The following is a 15140-nucleotide window of genomic DNA, read 5'->3' on the forward strand; positions in this document are numbered from 1 at the left end:
ATTATATAAAATGGAGGATGACCGAGACGCTTGTGCTGAAGCCAAATTTGTGAGGCTGAAGAGGAAGACCGAGACTGGAAACAGGAGGACAATACCTTTGGATGGTCATCAGAGAAGTAGTATAACCCTTCCTTTTCCTTAGCAATTCCAATCGTCTGCCCCGTGGTAAGGTCCTGAAAAACACAATGGGACATAGAAAAAATTACTTTACAATTCAGATCACGGGTAAGCTTATGGATGGAAATTAAATTGTGGGAAAGTGTGGGAACATGAAGCACAGATTGCAACTGGAATGGAGGTTGCAAGTCAATATTTCCAGTGCCAACAACACAAGCATGAGAGCCATCAGCAACAGTGATATAAGGAATACTCGAAGGTGTGGTATAAGAGCATAATAATGTGGAATCAAATGTCATATGATTAGTAGCACCAGAGTCAAGAATCCACGCATTCTTAGGAATATTACCACAAACAGTAAGAGATCGGGAACACAAACTCTTACCAGTAACTGCTAGAGACCCAGAACCAGGATGGGTGTTAATAATCTCAGCCATTGAAAGGACAATCGAGAGAAAACAAACCAAGAAACAGGATGGGTTAGGGTTTCAAAGATGAGTGAACAAAAACAAGAAGCACGCAAAACAACAATGACCCAAACACCCAAAAACAACAACAAACTGCAGTAAAAAAAACTCCGCTACAAGGCGGCTAGGGTTTAGGCGGAAGCGAATCCCCCAAAATCGGGAGCTCTTGATACCATGTTGAGAATGTGGTTAAGCCTAACTCAACCCTACAAAACCAGTTGAGAATGTAATTAATCTCATAATATATATATATATATATATATATATATATATATATATATATATATATATATATATATATATATATATATATATATATATATATATATATATATATTAATTGAATTGTATAATTTAAAAAGTTAATAATCCTATTAAAAATTGAATGAGTCATTATTGTAGAATAAAATATTGTTACACGTGTGTTTATGTATATATATATAGAGAGAGAGATTAATTACTATACACTGTCAGTTTAAAAAGTTTTATACCGTCGGTTCATCACCATCACCCGTTTGTATTACTTTATAGATTTTAAAAATAAAAATCAAACTTCTTTTAATATCCATCGTCTATAATTAACTGATATATATATATATATATATATATATATATATATATATATATATATATATATATATATATATATATCAGTTAATTATAGACGATGGATATTAAAAGAAGTTTGATTTTTATTTTTAAAATCTATAAAGTAATACAAACGGGTGATGGTGATGAACCGACGGTATAAAACTTTTTAAACTGACAGTGTATAGTAATTAATCTCTCTCTCTATATATATATACATAAACACACGTGTAACAATATTTTATTCTACAATAATGACTCATTCAATTTTTAATAGGATTATTAACTTTTTAAATTATACAATTCAATTAATATATATATATATATATATATATATATATATATATATATATATATATATATATATATATATATATATATATATATATATATATATATATATATATATTATGAGATTAATTACATTCTCAACTGGTTTTGTAGGGTTGAGTTAGGCTTAACCACATTCTCAACATGGTATCAAGAGCTCCCGATTTTGGGGGATTCGCTTCCGCCTAAACCCTAGCCGCCTTGTAGCGGAGTTTTTTTTACTGCAGTTTGTTGTTGTTTTTGGGTGTTTGGGTCATTGTTGTTTTGCGTGCTTCTTGTTTTTGTTCACTCATCTTTGAAACCCTAACCCATCCTGTTTCTTGGTTTGTTTTCTCTCGATTGTCCTTTCAATGGCTGAGATTATTAACACCCATCCTGGTTCTGGGTCTCTAGCAGTTACTGGTAAGAGTTTGTGTTCCCGATCTCTTACTGTTTGTGGTAATATTCCTAAGAATGCGTGGATTCTTGACTCTGGTGCTACTAATCATATGACATTTGATTCCACATTATTATGCTCTTATACCACACCTTCGAGTATTCCTTATATCACTGTTGCTGATGGCTCTCATGCTTGTGTTGTTGGCACTGGAAATATTGACTTGCAACCTCCATTCCAGTTGCAATCTGTGCTTCATGTTCCCACACTTTCCCACAATTTAATTTCCATCCATAAGCTTACCCGTGATCTGAATTGTAAAGTAATTGATAAAGTTGAATAAAAAGTAAATGAATGGTTAGATCCAATCACTGGATCCTCTCCAATCAAATTGCCACGGGAGAGAATCCTCACCCCCAAAATGCATAGTAGACTACATATAATTTATGAGTAATTTCAAAAAAAACTATTTACTTCTGTACTTATACAAGTGATACAGATTATTTTACAAAATCAATATATATTTACATGAAATTTCTCTTTTAAGTTAATTGTACCAGTTTTCAACATTAAGAAAATTGAACTAGAAATACTCACACAACAAAAAGAAACAACAAAGTTTTATGAACACTATATTTTGCATGTTCATTCCCATATGGCGGTCAAAAGTAAGTTCACATACAACTTTATTTACCAAACAGCATCATTAAGTTTTGAACAGGTGAAAGCTTCGAGCATATTCATGCAAAAGCAAGCAACCAATGACAGTTAAATATATAAATCCAACTACATAACAGCCGTCAGATTAGCTTCAACAGTGTAAAATAGATCCAACTACATACACAGCCATCGGATTAGTTTTTTCCTCATTTTTTCCCACGCAGTTTGGCACCTAGAGCTCTCTCCAATTTGCCAATTATCTGCTGATTTGGAATGGCTTTTCCTGATTCATACTCCTGGATCACTTGAGGCTTCTCATTGATAACCTGCAAGCAAAAACGCTCTCCTTGTTAATATTGAACTTCATCAAATAATGAAATTAAAACACAACATATGTGGTGGGTGAAGTCGGAAGCAATACTTGAGCAAGTTGTGCCTGAGTAAGCTTCTTGTCCGTCCGGGCTTGCATTATAGCTTTCTTGAGTTCAGTTGGGACCCGATCATCTGCACACACAAGTCCATACTACATATAAGCATTAAAGTCGAAAGAAGCGTGACTCGTAGAATGGAGATGATGCGTTCAACAGAAAATTCTAGTCAATGGCTCAGGTGCTTTTAGTATAAGAAACCTAATGCTAGTATAATAGCGGTGCTAGGTTTCTACTGGTAAACAAAGCACCTCTGTAAATAAATAAAAAATTGAATTGCTGATCAATAGACAATTTTATTTCATCATTCAACGACATACAGAAGCAAACCACAAGCAACAGATGTACATTGTACACTGAGATACATTTTTATAATTACTATGGTAAGATCACAAATTCACATTTTCACACTACTATGTACCGGACAAAAAGATAGGGTGGTATCAATTTGTAGAAAATTTTTGCTTAGGATGGGGACTACTATTATAGATGACAGTATCATGAGCTCTGAATCAGTGATGTTAAATGGCAGGTATGGGGGAATGGTGTGGCAAATTTTTTGACACTCCGGTAATTTGAGAAAAGGTGTCTGCTACGGCAGCACCATAGGCTGCTATGGCGTGTTTGTTGTCGGGTTTTGGCCTTCCACCATCAACAACACTGCACTCACCAATTATTGAAGGAGACATTGAACTTAGACTAGAACACAGCACATTCACACATTCTCATGTCCAAACTATGTAGTCATTTTTGACATTGGGATTAAAAAAATTAGCCTAAATATTTATAATACCTAAAATATAACTTAAATCTGAGATATGAAATCAAACAAATAAAGTATATATATCCACAGTAATCAAAAGCAATAGGAATTTTCTCAGTAATTATATTACAACTGCAGATAACAATTCCATGACCCTACATATGATATTTCAAAATTTAGCAAAGTAAACACGGCCTAAAGAAATAATTTTGAAAAAAATGCAACTGTTATATCTATATAGTAAAGCCCAAGCTAGTAAATGAATGTGAAATTCCCCAATAGTTATGAGTGTAACACATTACATATATAACAATTCCAACACTAGAAAATTAGGAATACTATACAACGCCATAGAAAAGTAAAACCCCTCACATAGATGTAAAAAGGTTCATTCAATTCAACATTACAAATGTACTAAAAAAATAGCAGAGTAACCGAAAAACTCACGAGCTAAATTCTCTGTATCCTCATCAAGCCTCTTAGTGTTCAATGAAGTGCTGCTAGAGGCAGCTCTGTTAGTCGCAGCATTATCTGTATAGAACAACCCAACACAATCAACATTATGCAGAAAAAACTGCTTCTAAAACTAGAAAATTCACGAGAAAAAATAAAAAATAATCCAGAGTCCAACAGCAAATATTTAAGATGAACAAACTCAAAACTGGAAGGAAAAACAAATTAAAAAAATTAACAAAATCAACCCTAATAATAAATATCTAGTAGATAAGATTAATTCATAATCAATAATCCAAACAGAGCAATAAGCCCAAAAATAAAATAAAAAGTGAACACACGATGTTATTTTATTTAGTTCGCATCCTAGGGTTAGGAATTTAAGAAAAGAAATGATCGAAGAAATGAAAAGAAAGAAGCTTAACGTTTCTTCATGGTTTCGATATCGGCTCCGGAACGGCGAGCGGCGTTGACGGCTTTGTCATCCTTCCTGGCAGCGGAGGTGGGGGCTTTTTTGCGGAGAACGACGGGCTCCCAGTCTTGTGAAAGAGGTCCAACTCCTGACATTTTTGGATAGTTTCGATTTTTTGTGTATGAATTTGATTGTGGCGGTGTTGTTGGTTGCGTTGAGTCGGTATAGGGTTTTTGTTAGAAGATCGTGAAGAAGATGAAGATAAAGTGAAGATTCTTGCTCAGTTACCTTTCTGTATTTGGGCTATTGCTTGGGCCAACAATGACGTAGTTTTAGAAAATTTATTTGACACCCATACACTTATACTTTTAACCTCATCACTATTTACTATTCAAATTTTTTATCATTTCATTTGAACTTTTTTGAATTGAGATTTACGGTCGGTATAAAAAGTTGTACACAGAAACTTCTTCTAACATTCAATGTTATATATAGTGATGCACTCCACAATATTCTTTTGAATTCGATTGAGATACATCCCTATAATATATTTTTTATATATAGCGATGTGCTCCACAAAGCTTATCATATAAGTCAATTTCAAGTGTTCTCTTACATGTTAATTTCATCAAATAATCTTAGTATTCTAAATTATTTATTAAAAAACCTAAATTTTTGTTATAGGGTATTTTAGGCAAGACAGAGGCCCAACATGGATAAGATTCAAACATTCAGTCCAACTATACAAAACTCAAATAAATTTATCCATTAGGATTGAAAATGAATTGAGTCGAATCGAACATGTATGTTAGACTCGACTTGATAAGAATATGTTTAGTTCGAAACTCGACTCGAGTTCGACGCGAACTTTATTTTAAGCTCAAATTCGATTCGTTTAAAGTTCACGAACAACTTGATTCAGCTCATTAGGTTCATCTCACTAGGTTCAGCTCGTTTGATTCACGAACTTAAAAGTCATTTTTAAATTAATTTTTTCTATTTGACATTTTAAGTTAATATTATTTAAAATAAAAATACTAAATTGATATAAAATTTATCAAATTAGAATTTAACTTTGTCTCCAAAGATCTACAACATAAAAAAACTACCAAATACCAATCTTTCAAGAGATATATTTGAAACTCTAATTCAAAAACTACTCAATTAGAGTTTAACTTTGTCGTACAACTTTGTCTAAATATTTAGGAACCTTACAACTTTTAATGAATTGATACATTCCCATCATAGAATGACTACACCTCCTGCAACCTTCATTAGCAAATGGTGCTATGTCTCCAAGAAAAATAACTTTAAATGCTATTGTGAGAGCTTTGATGCCATAGTTACTACAAAAGAGACAACCTGCAAATGCAAGATGGTATTTTTTCTAACCAATTAAATCAATATATTGCAACACTAACATAAAATTATCATGTCATGCTATGCTACACTACCATGGTTTTCATCATCAGTACATAACAAAATACATTGTGATAAACATATATTGAAATTTTGAAAGGCATATATCATTTGCAAAACAAAACATCCAAAAAAATAACTTGAAAAAAATCATTAAAATTTTCAAACAGAACATAATAAAAAATCCTCATAACAGAGTCATCTATTTAGTCCATTCCAGGAAGAACATATTCAGGAAGAAGAGATACATAACAAAGTAAATAAATAAAATTCTTATAACACAATTATAGTTTATTATAGGAATAACATATTCAGAACACAGTAAAAAAAGTGATAAAGCTACTAAAACAATCAAATGAGGAGGAGGAAATAATATTTAACTATATTGATAAACGTTGTTGAATATGGATGATAGGTAATATAGAGATGAAAATTTGATGATATTTGAAACAAAGTAGAATAGTGTTGTTTTGAATAGAACCTAGAAAAGAGACTAATTTTTTTTCCAAAATAGAGAACAAATTCCGAAGAGAATGGAAGATGGATGAATAAATCCTGAAGAGAACAAGTTGACTCGTGAACCTAACGAGTCGAACTATACATAATTCAAGTTAAGTTCAACTCATTTAGTTACAAACTTAGGTTTTTGCTCATATTCAGCTCATTTGGTTCGTGAACCAAGTTCAACGATTTAGTTACCAAATTGAATTTCGAACCATGTTCGAGTTGGTTCGGTTCATTGTCATACATATTATCCATTGTATAATTTACACACGTGAGACTTAGGGTCTATTTGTTTTAACTTTAAAAAAATAGATTTTTTTTATGTTTTCAAAAATGATTTTTATGAAAAGGTTTTTCAAAATATTAAAAGTTTTTTCAAATTCGTTTTTTATAAGTTGAAAGATTAATTTTGACATCTTATAACATAAATGTACATTATTGAATATCAAAATATAGTCAAAATCATAATTTTTCTAAAACGTTGTATTTCATAAATGTTTTTTATGAAAAACTATTTGAAATAACTTCAAAATTAAGTGATTTTTTGAAATTTTAATATCCAAAAAAAGTTTCAATAAGATGATGAAATACCTAAAACAACATTTTAATAACAACTATTCAAACCAAATTTATATTTGAAACTTGTTTTCAATCAAAATAAGTAACATTAAAAAAATCATTTTTAAAACAAGCTAAAAGAAACAGCCTATTAAGATACACTTTTTGATCTCATAATTTCACTTCCCTTATCTCCGATATGTAGTTGACTTGGATGTTGGAGTGTTAACATTACACACCCACCCCCACATTGTCGCATCAAAGATTAGTATCAACGCATCCAGAGTCGATCAACACCAACCAATCACAATTTTGGTTCTAGTACGGAACTGTGGCGCCGTCTGTGAAAACTGACTTCTAATTCTCGCATCATTTTACGATCAAATCTCGTTTAATCCAAATCCAAATCACGAAGAAATCATAATATGAAGGATGATTTCATTCACAACCTCGCGTTAGAGAACTCTTCCTCCAAACCTCCTGATCTAACAATCGATATTGATGATTACGATTAGGAAGATTGAGAGGAAACGTCACAACAAGGATAATTTCCTCGTTATTGCAAGATCTTACCCTGTTTGAAAGAGAAACTGAAAGAATCAATGAACTTATGCTATGGCAGCGAAGAAATGAGACTCAGACACAAAATTCAAAGTTCGCCCATATCATCACAATAGGTCGATCTATCTAGAGTATTCAAATTACAAAGGAAGTTCAGCAAGCGTAAATGTAGGTTTCAAGCACTTGGGGCAGGGTGGGATAAGAAGAGAAAAACTTCATGTATCCAACTAACATATTTCTACCATATATGGCAAGGAGATTGTACCCGAGTCCCCTAGGGAAAGAACACTCGGATTCCCAGTCTTGTGAAAGTGGTCAAACTCCTGACATTTTTGGATAGTTTCACTTTTTTATGTCTGAATTCAGTTATAACGGTGTTGTTCGTTACATTGATTTGGTATAGGGTTTTTGTTTGAAGATTGCAAAGAAGATGAAGATAAAGTGGAGATTCTTGCTTAGTTTGCTTTATGTATTTGGGTTATTGGTTAGGCAAACAATGACGTATTTTTTAGATTTTATCCTGCCACCCTTACAGTTGACCTGACATCCCCACATATTTTCATAATAGCGAAAATACTCTTGTCAAAATTTAACCAAAAGAGAGTGAACATAATATTTGGTTGTGCAATTAAAAATCTAGTATGAATTAAAAAATTTGGTAGTGTATTTTAAAACTCTGGTATGCATTTTTACTAGTTAAAAAAAAATTTAGCACTTCAAATTTTTTGATAAATAAGGTATGTTTTGTAAATTTCCATATTTTTTGAAAAAATCGGCAATTCATTTTGATAGGCAAAAAAACCAAAATTAACACTACCAGATTTTTTGAAAAATCCAATACAATATCAGAGTTTTCTAAAAATCCAATAAAAATTCATAAAGTTTTCAAAAATCCAGTATTATATTTGAAAAATTTGGTAAAAACTCATAGACTTTTTGAAAAATCAGATAAAAACTCATAGTTTTATTAAAAAAATCAGATAAAAAATCAGATAAAAACTCATAGATTTTAAAAAATTCGATAGTGTATTTGAAAAATCCGGTAAAAATCCATAGAGTTTTGAAAAATCCGGTAGTGTATTTGAGAAATATGATAGTTCAAATCCAGTAAATTTTAAAAAATCCGATAAAAACTCATGTGATCCCACAAAAAATTGGTAAAAACTCGCAAATTTTCCAAAAATCCAAAAAACACACTATCTTTTTTTAAAACATACAAAATTACAAAGGGTTTTTTTGGTAAAAACACCCTCATGTGGGTCGCAAGATAAAATCTCCGTATTTTTCGAAAATTTATTTGACACCCTTAGACTTATATATACTTTTAACACTATAAAATTCGAAAAGAAAAATGTCAACTTTAACATCATCATTATTTACTATTCAATTTTTCATCATTCCATTTAACTTTTCTGAATTTGTTATTTTTAACAAAAGAGTCATCAAATAAAAAGTAAAAGGACAAGAACACAAGGATCAAATCAAAACCCTTAAGAAAAAAGCCTAAGTTTAGGACTAACAAGTTTATCTAACAATAAATTTTTAGTTATATCCTTATGAACGTTATAAAATCAAAAGTAGAATTTATGATATAAACCAATGCTAGCCAGGGAATCCACACAAGCATTACCTTCCTTAAATATACGAGTGGTCATGAAATTAATTGAATGGGAGAGGGCCAAGCAAGTTAACCATCTTGTTCTTATCTTCCAAGAAACCAAATTAGCATTGGAGGAAACCTTAACCACAAGAAGGGAATCCGACTCTAACCAAAGCTTTCTCAACTTTCTATCCTAAGTTATCTCGATGGCCACCATTTCACCATTCAACACAGCAAATAAAACATTTTTTCTCTCTGAAAGGAAGTAAAACTACTAACATGATATGATCTCTCATTTTTAAAAATACCACCACAGGCACATGGAAGGAACTCACTGTCATTCCATTAATTTTGAATTTAATTCATCATAAAGTATGAGGATTCCAAAGGATCTCCATTGTCTTCTTAAGCCTTAGATGATGAATATTTATCTTGAATTTCTTAAGAATGCAGAAGCTAGCCATGGAAGAATTGGAACATTTTGAAGTGTGGTTTCCTGAAATCATAACATTCGAAATAATATTGGCTAAACAATATTTCCAATGCACTACATTGCCTTCAAATCTCAACTAGTTTCTAGCATTCCAAATACCATGGAAAATATTAATCAAGATGGAATTGAAGACCACTTGCACTTGAGGGGACCAGTTAAAACTCAAGGCTTTCCAATAATCCAATAAGCCACACATGGAGAAATGAATGATGAAGGAGTCGGAGAAGCACCTCCAGACGTTAAATGTAAACTAGAATTCTAAGAACAAGTGGTTTATGTTTTTAGAATGGAAATGGAAAAGAGAGCACATATAAGGAAAATTAAATTCTCTTTTGGACATATTATCCTCAATAGACATTCTATTATGTATGATTCTCTAAACCAAAAAAATACTTGTGTTATTACATTTGGATTGACTTATTTTTATAGGCAAAATGGAAAATAACATGTCACAAAATTTATGGAGCACATCTTGGCTCGTTTGGTTTTGTGTTTGATTCCAAAGGTTATTACAAGAGTTGGTTCAGGTTTCGACTGAAGTTGCTTTGAAAGAAAGATTTGGCTGTAAGCAACTTATTGAGCAAGGCGTCTTGTGTGACATCTTGGCGTGCAGACTGCATGTACTGCATTGAATAACTACTTCAATATTTTAGTTAGAAAATTTGTATAAATTCTGGTACGATTAGAAGATTTCTTTTGGAAGAAGTTTGTTAATCCAAATCAGTTGTGAAAAATATTTTATTAAATCATAATCCACAAAGCTTGAAGAAGATTTAACTGGATATGGTTTAATTAAAAGATTTGGATTTGGTTTAAATAAGAAGATTGGATTTGCATTGGAGAAAAGTTTTATTTAAATATGCTTCGAACAAAGATTTTGTCCATATTTATTTTATCAAATATTGTGCTGCAATTTGTCTGCAAGATATTGATTGAAAATTTAATTAAACATAGATTCCATGAAAAAGATTTAATTTGATTTGTTTTAATCACAAGATCTAGATTTGTACTTAATAAGAAAATCTCAATCTCCATTAAAGATGCTTTAAAGTATGGTTAAGTTTTTGGAAGAGTTTTCATTCTGAATCATTTACTTTAAGGGGTTAGAATTATGATTTATATCAAGTAAATATTTTATTTTATTTGTTCAAGGTTCATTATTTTATCATACGGACAAATGTCAAGCCAAATATTCCATGATTTGTGGGACATCTTGTTTCAGACCGGTTTCTTGGAAATCAAGATAAATTGAATTATATCTTGTCCTTTTAAGATTTGTTTCTTTTTCTATTATATGAGAGATATAAGTGTGTTAGCTTGAGTGTGGATTTGGAAAAAGATACTATATTAGCAAGATTCTTTTGTTGTGCTTATTTGTTCAAGATTTGTATCAGTCAAGGATCTCAATCTTCATAATAAAGATTTGATTGATATGTGTATTTTTTGAATATGTGATATGAATAAAACACAACAAGAATAATCAAGAGATTAGTACTTATTCAAGGTGATCAAACAAGATTGGAAATCATCATTATTGAAGATTAATCTTATATGCTTTTTAGAAGATCAATCATATTCAAGATGGAGATCCTAGAAGGCTTTGGAGATAAATTTTGTGCTTCTATATAAGAAGGTGATCTCGTTTGTGAAAACTCAAACCTAAAGAGAAAATATATACTCATTTGGAGAACTTTGTTTTAGTTGAATATTTGTTTTTGGTTGTATTTTGTACACTTTATTCATGTGTTTTAAATCTTAATTATGCGAATAGAGTTTTGAGTTGTATTAGAATTTATCTTTCATATTTGTAATTGAATAAACTCTCGGGAGTGTGCTCGAGTGAAAGTGAGAGGTGTCTCAAATTCAAGGGGAGCCTTGATCGAATCTTCAAGGGTAGTATTAGGAAAGTGGCATTGGACGAAGTGAGTTCAGATAAGATAAATTGTACTTTTGACTATTAGGAGTTGAGCTTTTCTATAGGGAGTCCTAAATAGAAACTAAAATGTATTATTAGGAAAAGAGACATTGAACTAGGAGGGTTCAATTAAGACCATTTGTACTTCTGATTATTAAGAGAGATTTTCCTTTCATTGGGTTAATTCCCTCCATACATAAGTGATTTTGCACCGAACTGGGTTACCAATTCCCGTGTTATTTATTTTTGCCTTAATTATGCATGCTTTGTAATTATCTTGTCATACACATTATGTCAAACATTGTGTTTGACATATTTCCGTCTGAAGAACAAAATTTAATTGGTATCAGAGAAGGCGCCATATTCTATTTAGGTATGTTCTAGGGTTCACATTATATTCAAGATAGAGAATGCCAAAGAAGGAGGATCAATTAATCTACTAATGATTATTTATGGTACTAAGAATCCTCCAAAGGTTGTAGCCATAAATTGTAAAGATCAAACATAAGATTATGGTGAAGTAGAAAAGACAAACAATGTGGTTGCCTTCACAATAAGTGTAATATTCAAGTTAAGTATGCATGATGATGGGAAATCTAGTGATGAAGATATCTCATATGAAGATGTTGTTGAAACCTTCAGGCAGTTGTATCTTAATTTGAAAGAATAATGCATATCTAGTGAGAAACAAAGAGTTCAAATCAGCGTTTTGCTACAAGAGAAGGCAAATCTTGTTGTAACTATCACAAAGTTCAAGGAAGAAGTTAACCACCTGAAATCTAAACTTGAATGTATGACCAAATCTATTCGTATGTTAAAATGTGGTTCTTAAAATCTTGATGAAATTTTAGAGGTTGGCAAGAGTGCTAGAGACGTGAAAGGAATTGGAGTTAGCTTATTGAATTCTAAGCACGAGTATGTTCCTCATGTCAATAAGATTGGGTTTAATATATTAAACAACATGTCAAAACATCTTGTTCAACATCATGCATACCGCAAAAGATCTAGGGTGTGTCACTATTATGGCCAATGAGGTCACATAAGACCTTTTTGCTACAAAATGTATGATAGATCTTATTGCCATTATAAACATCATTCGTCCAAGAAAACCTCAAAATTGTTTGTCAACAAGTGTGGAAAGTCAAAGAAACCACTACAAGTCATATTGCCCCCATATTTATAAGAGCTTCATGTAAAGAAGATTTGTATTTTGGTAGTGGTTGCTCCAAACATATGACTGGAGAAAAGAACTATTTAAAAGATTTAAAACCTTACTCAAATAGCTAGGTTACTTTTGGTGATGGTTCTAAAAGAAATATTGTTGAAAAGGGGAAACTAGATTATCTAGGCCTTCCTATCCTAGATAGTGTTCTTCTTATTGAAGGTCTCACTACAAATCTCATAAGTATTAGACAATTATGTGATCAAGAACTGTGTGTAAATTTCAATCGTTCTGAGTGTATTGTCACTAACAAACATCTATAACAAAGAATGAAGGGTACCAGATCATCCGAGAATTGCTAAATATGGTCACCTTATGAGAAGAGCCAACATCAGACTTGTCACATATCTAAAAGTGTTAAGAAAGAATAAGCATATCGCTAAGAGAAATGAATTTGTCAATAGGAAAATGGTTGCTGCCACAGTAGAGCAAAATGTTGAAGATCATATTTCAGACATCATGGATGACATTTTAAATACAAAAACTAAGTTAGGAGTATGAGGAACCTTATTGCAGAGAAAGCTATCATATGTATGTTTGACCTTAAAATTGAAGAAGGTGATATTTATGAGTATTGTCAAGTTGGAAGGCAAACCACGATGTCGCATAAGATGTTCCAACATCTTACTCGTGTTCTTGAATTACATCATATGAATCTTATGGGAACTATGCAAGATGGGAGTCTTGGAGAAAAGAGATATGTCTTTGTTGAAGGTGGCAAGAAACACAGTAAATGAGGGTTTTAATTGGGTTTCTAAAATGAAAGCTTTTTGAAACTAACATAATTAAATAGTAAACATGAACAAGAAAAATAACACAATTATTTTTATACCGGTTCGCTGTTGACTAAGATACCTCCAGTCCATCTGCCAAGTTGATTTGTCCTTCTCAACAAGGATTTAATCCACTATAACCGAAACTGATTACAGACACACAAAGATTACCCGCCTTTTCTTCTTGAGTCTATCTGACTAAAACCCTAGTCACTCAAGGAATACAACTCAAACAAATGAGATTACAAGAACATGTTTACAAGATTGCTTATATGAAATCAAAATAACACATGTTTAGTGCAATGAAATTCTCACACAATAACGAATAAAAACTCTATGTGTGTTTCTATTTTTTATTCACAATAAAATATAGTTCAACAAAAGCGTTGTGTAATAGCGTAGTGAATAGAAGCGTGAATTAACATTAACTACTTTTCCAATATTCCAATCTCCTTTATATGGTCAATGGAAAGATCCGTTGGAGGGTAGAATTGGAATGTCAAAATGCAGTTGTCTTCTTGTATAACGGTTTGCATAATACGAGACAAAATGGTATAATAGTACATTCCTTAGCCCACAAAATCAACATAGTGGAAGGAATGTTGATCTTGTACTATGTACTATTTTCCTTACGCAAAACCTTTTGATCGTATCTTCTAATCTTTAGGGGGAGTATGTGAATGCATCTTCTGATAAGTTCCGTTAGGAGTGTTTTGTATGATGTAAAAACTAAGATTCTTTAGCGTTTATGTACATTGTACGATATCCTCATATTCTCTATGTGTATTTTAGCATTAGGAAGCATACAAGTATTTGGAAACATCTTTGAAAAGGTCTCATGCATTAAACAAGCATGAAAAATCAAGTTTCATGAAAAATTACAAGTCAGGTCGACATATTCCAAGACAAGTCGACCTATAGTGAAAGTTTTCAGGCTATAGGTCGACACATCCGTGCCATAGGTCGACACATACACTGCAATATTAAAGCCTACAACAATTGTTTTATGCATCGACCTAACATGTCAACACATAAGAGGCACATGCCCTTGACATGCTGACATATTTCATTGAACAGGTCGGCACATGCTCGTACAGGTTGACACATGACTTAAACATGTCGACCTACACGATTGATTTTTTTGTTGCATATTTTCATTTTTTTTCTCAAAGTGTCTTGTATTCCTTGTGTGTGTCCACTTACCCATGCATATACATACTCATACATGCATCATTCTCTAGTAAGGTTTCTAGAGTGAGTAAAACCTATATGAATCCAGGATTTCAAAATATCTCATCATCTTCATTTCAATCTATGCATACACACAATCAAACTACAAATAATCATTTTTTGAGTGGGTATCATCTAGATTATGATTGATAACGTCCAATTAGATTTGTTGTACCGAGAATATTGAGTTGAGATCTTTGAGGGGTTCAAATCAGAAAATCGAGGTAGGGTTTTCCTTCAAGATCTTTAAGGTTTGAAGGTTTTGGATAAT

At 31.9% G+C, this 15140-nt stretch overlaps 1 protein-coding gene across 1 annotated transcript; it reads right to left on the bottom strand.

Annotated features, from left to right (window-relative positions):
* Positions 1-2534: 2534 nt before the first annotated feature.
* On the bottom strand, positions 2535-4923 carry LOC127086544 (multiprotein-bridging factor 1a). The gene is made up of 4 exons (XM_051027318.1): positions 4608-4923; positions 4177-4260; positions 2960-3042; positions 2535-2864 (listed from the first exon to the last, which is right to left on the bottom strand). The coding sequence occupies exons 1-4, from the start codon at positions 4747-4749 to the stop codon at positions 2745-2747; spliced, it is 429 nt and encodes a 142-aa protein (XP_050883275.1). The 5' UTR covers positions 4750-4923; the 3' UTR covers positions 2535-2744.
* Positions 4924-15140: the final 10217 nt, after the last annotated feature.

This window comes from Lathyrus oleraceus, chromosome 5, assembly GCF_024323335.1.
Source record: "Lathyrus oleraceus cultivar Zhongwan6 chromosome 5, CAAS_Psat_ZW6_1.0, whole genome shotgun sequence".
Classification (NCBI taxonomy): domain Eukaryota; kingdom Viridiplantae; phylum Streptophyta; class Magnoliopsida; order Fabales; family Fabaceae; genus Lathyrus; species Lathyrus oleraceus.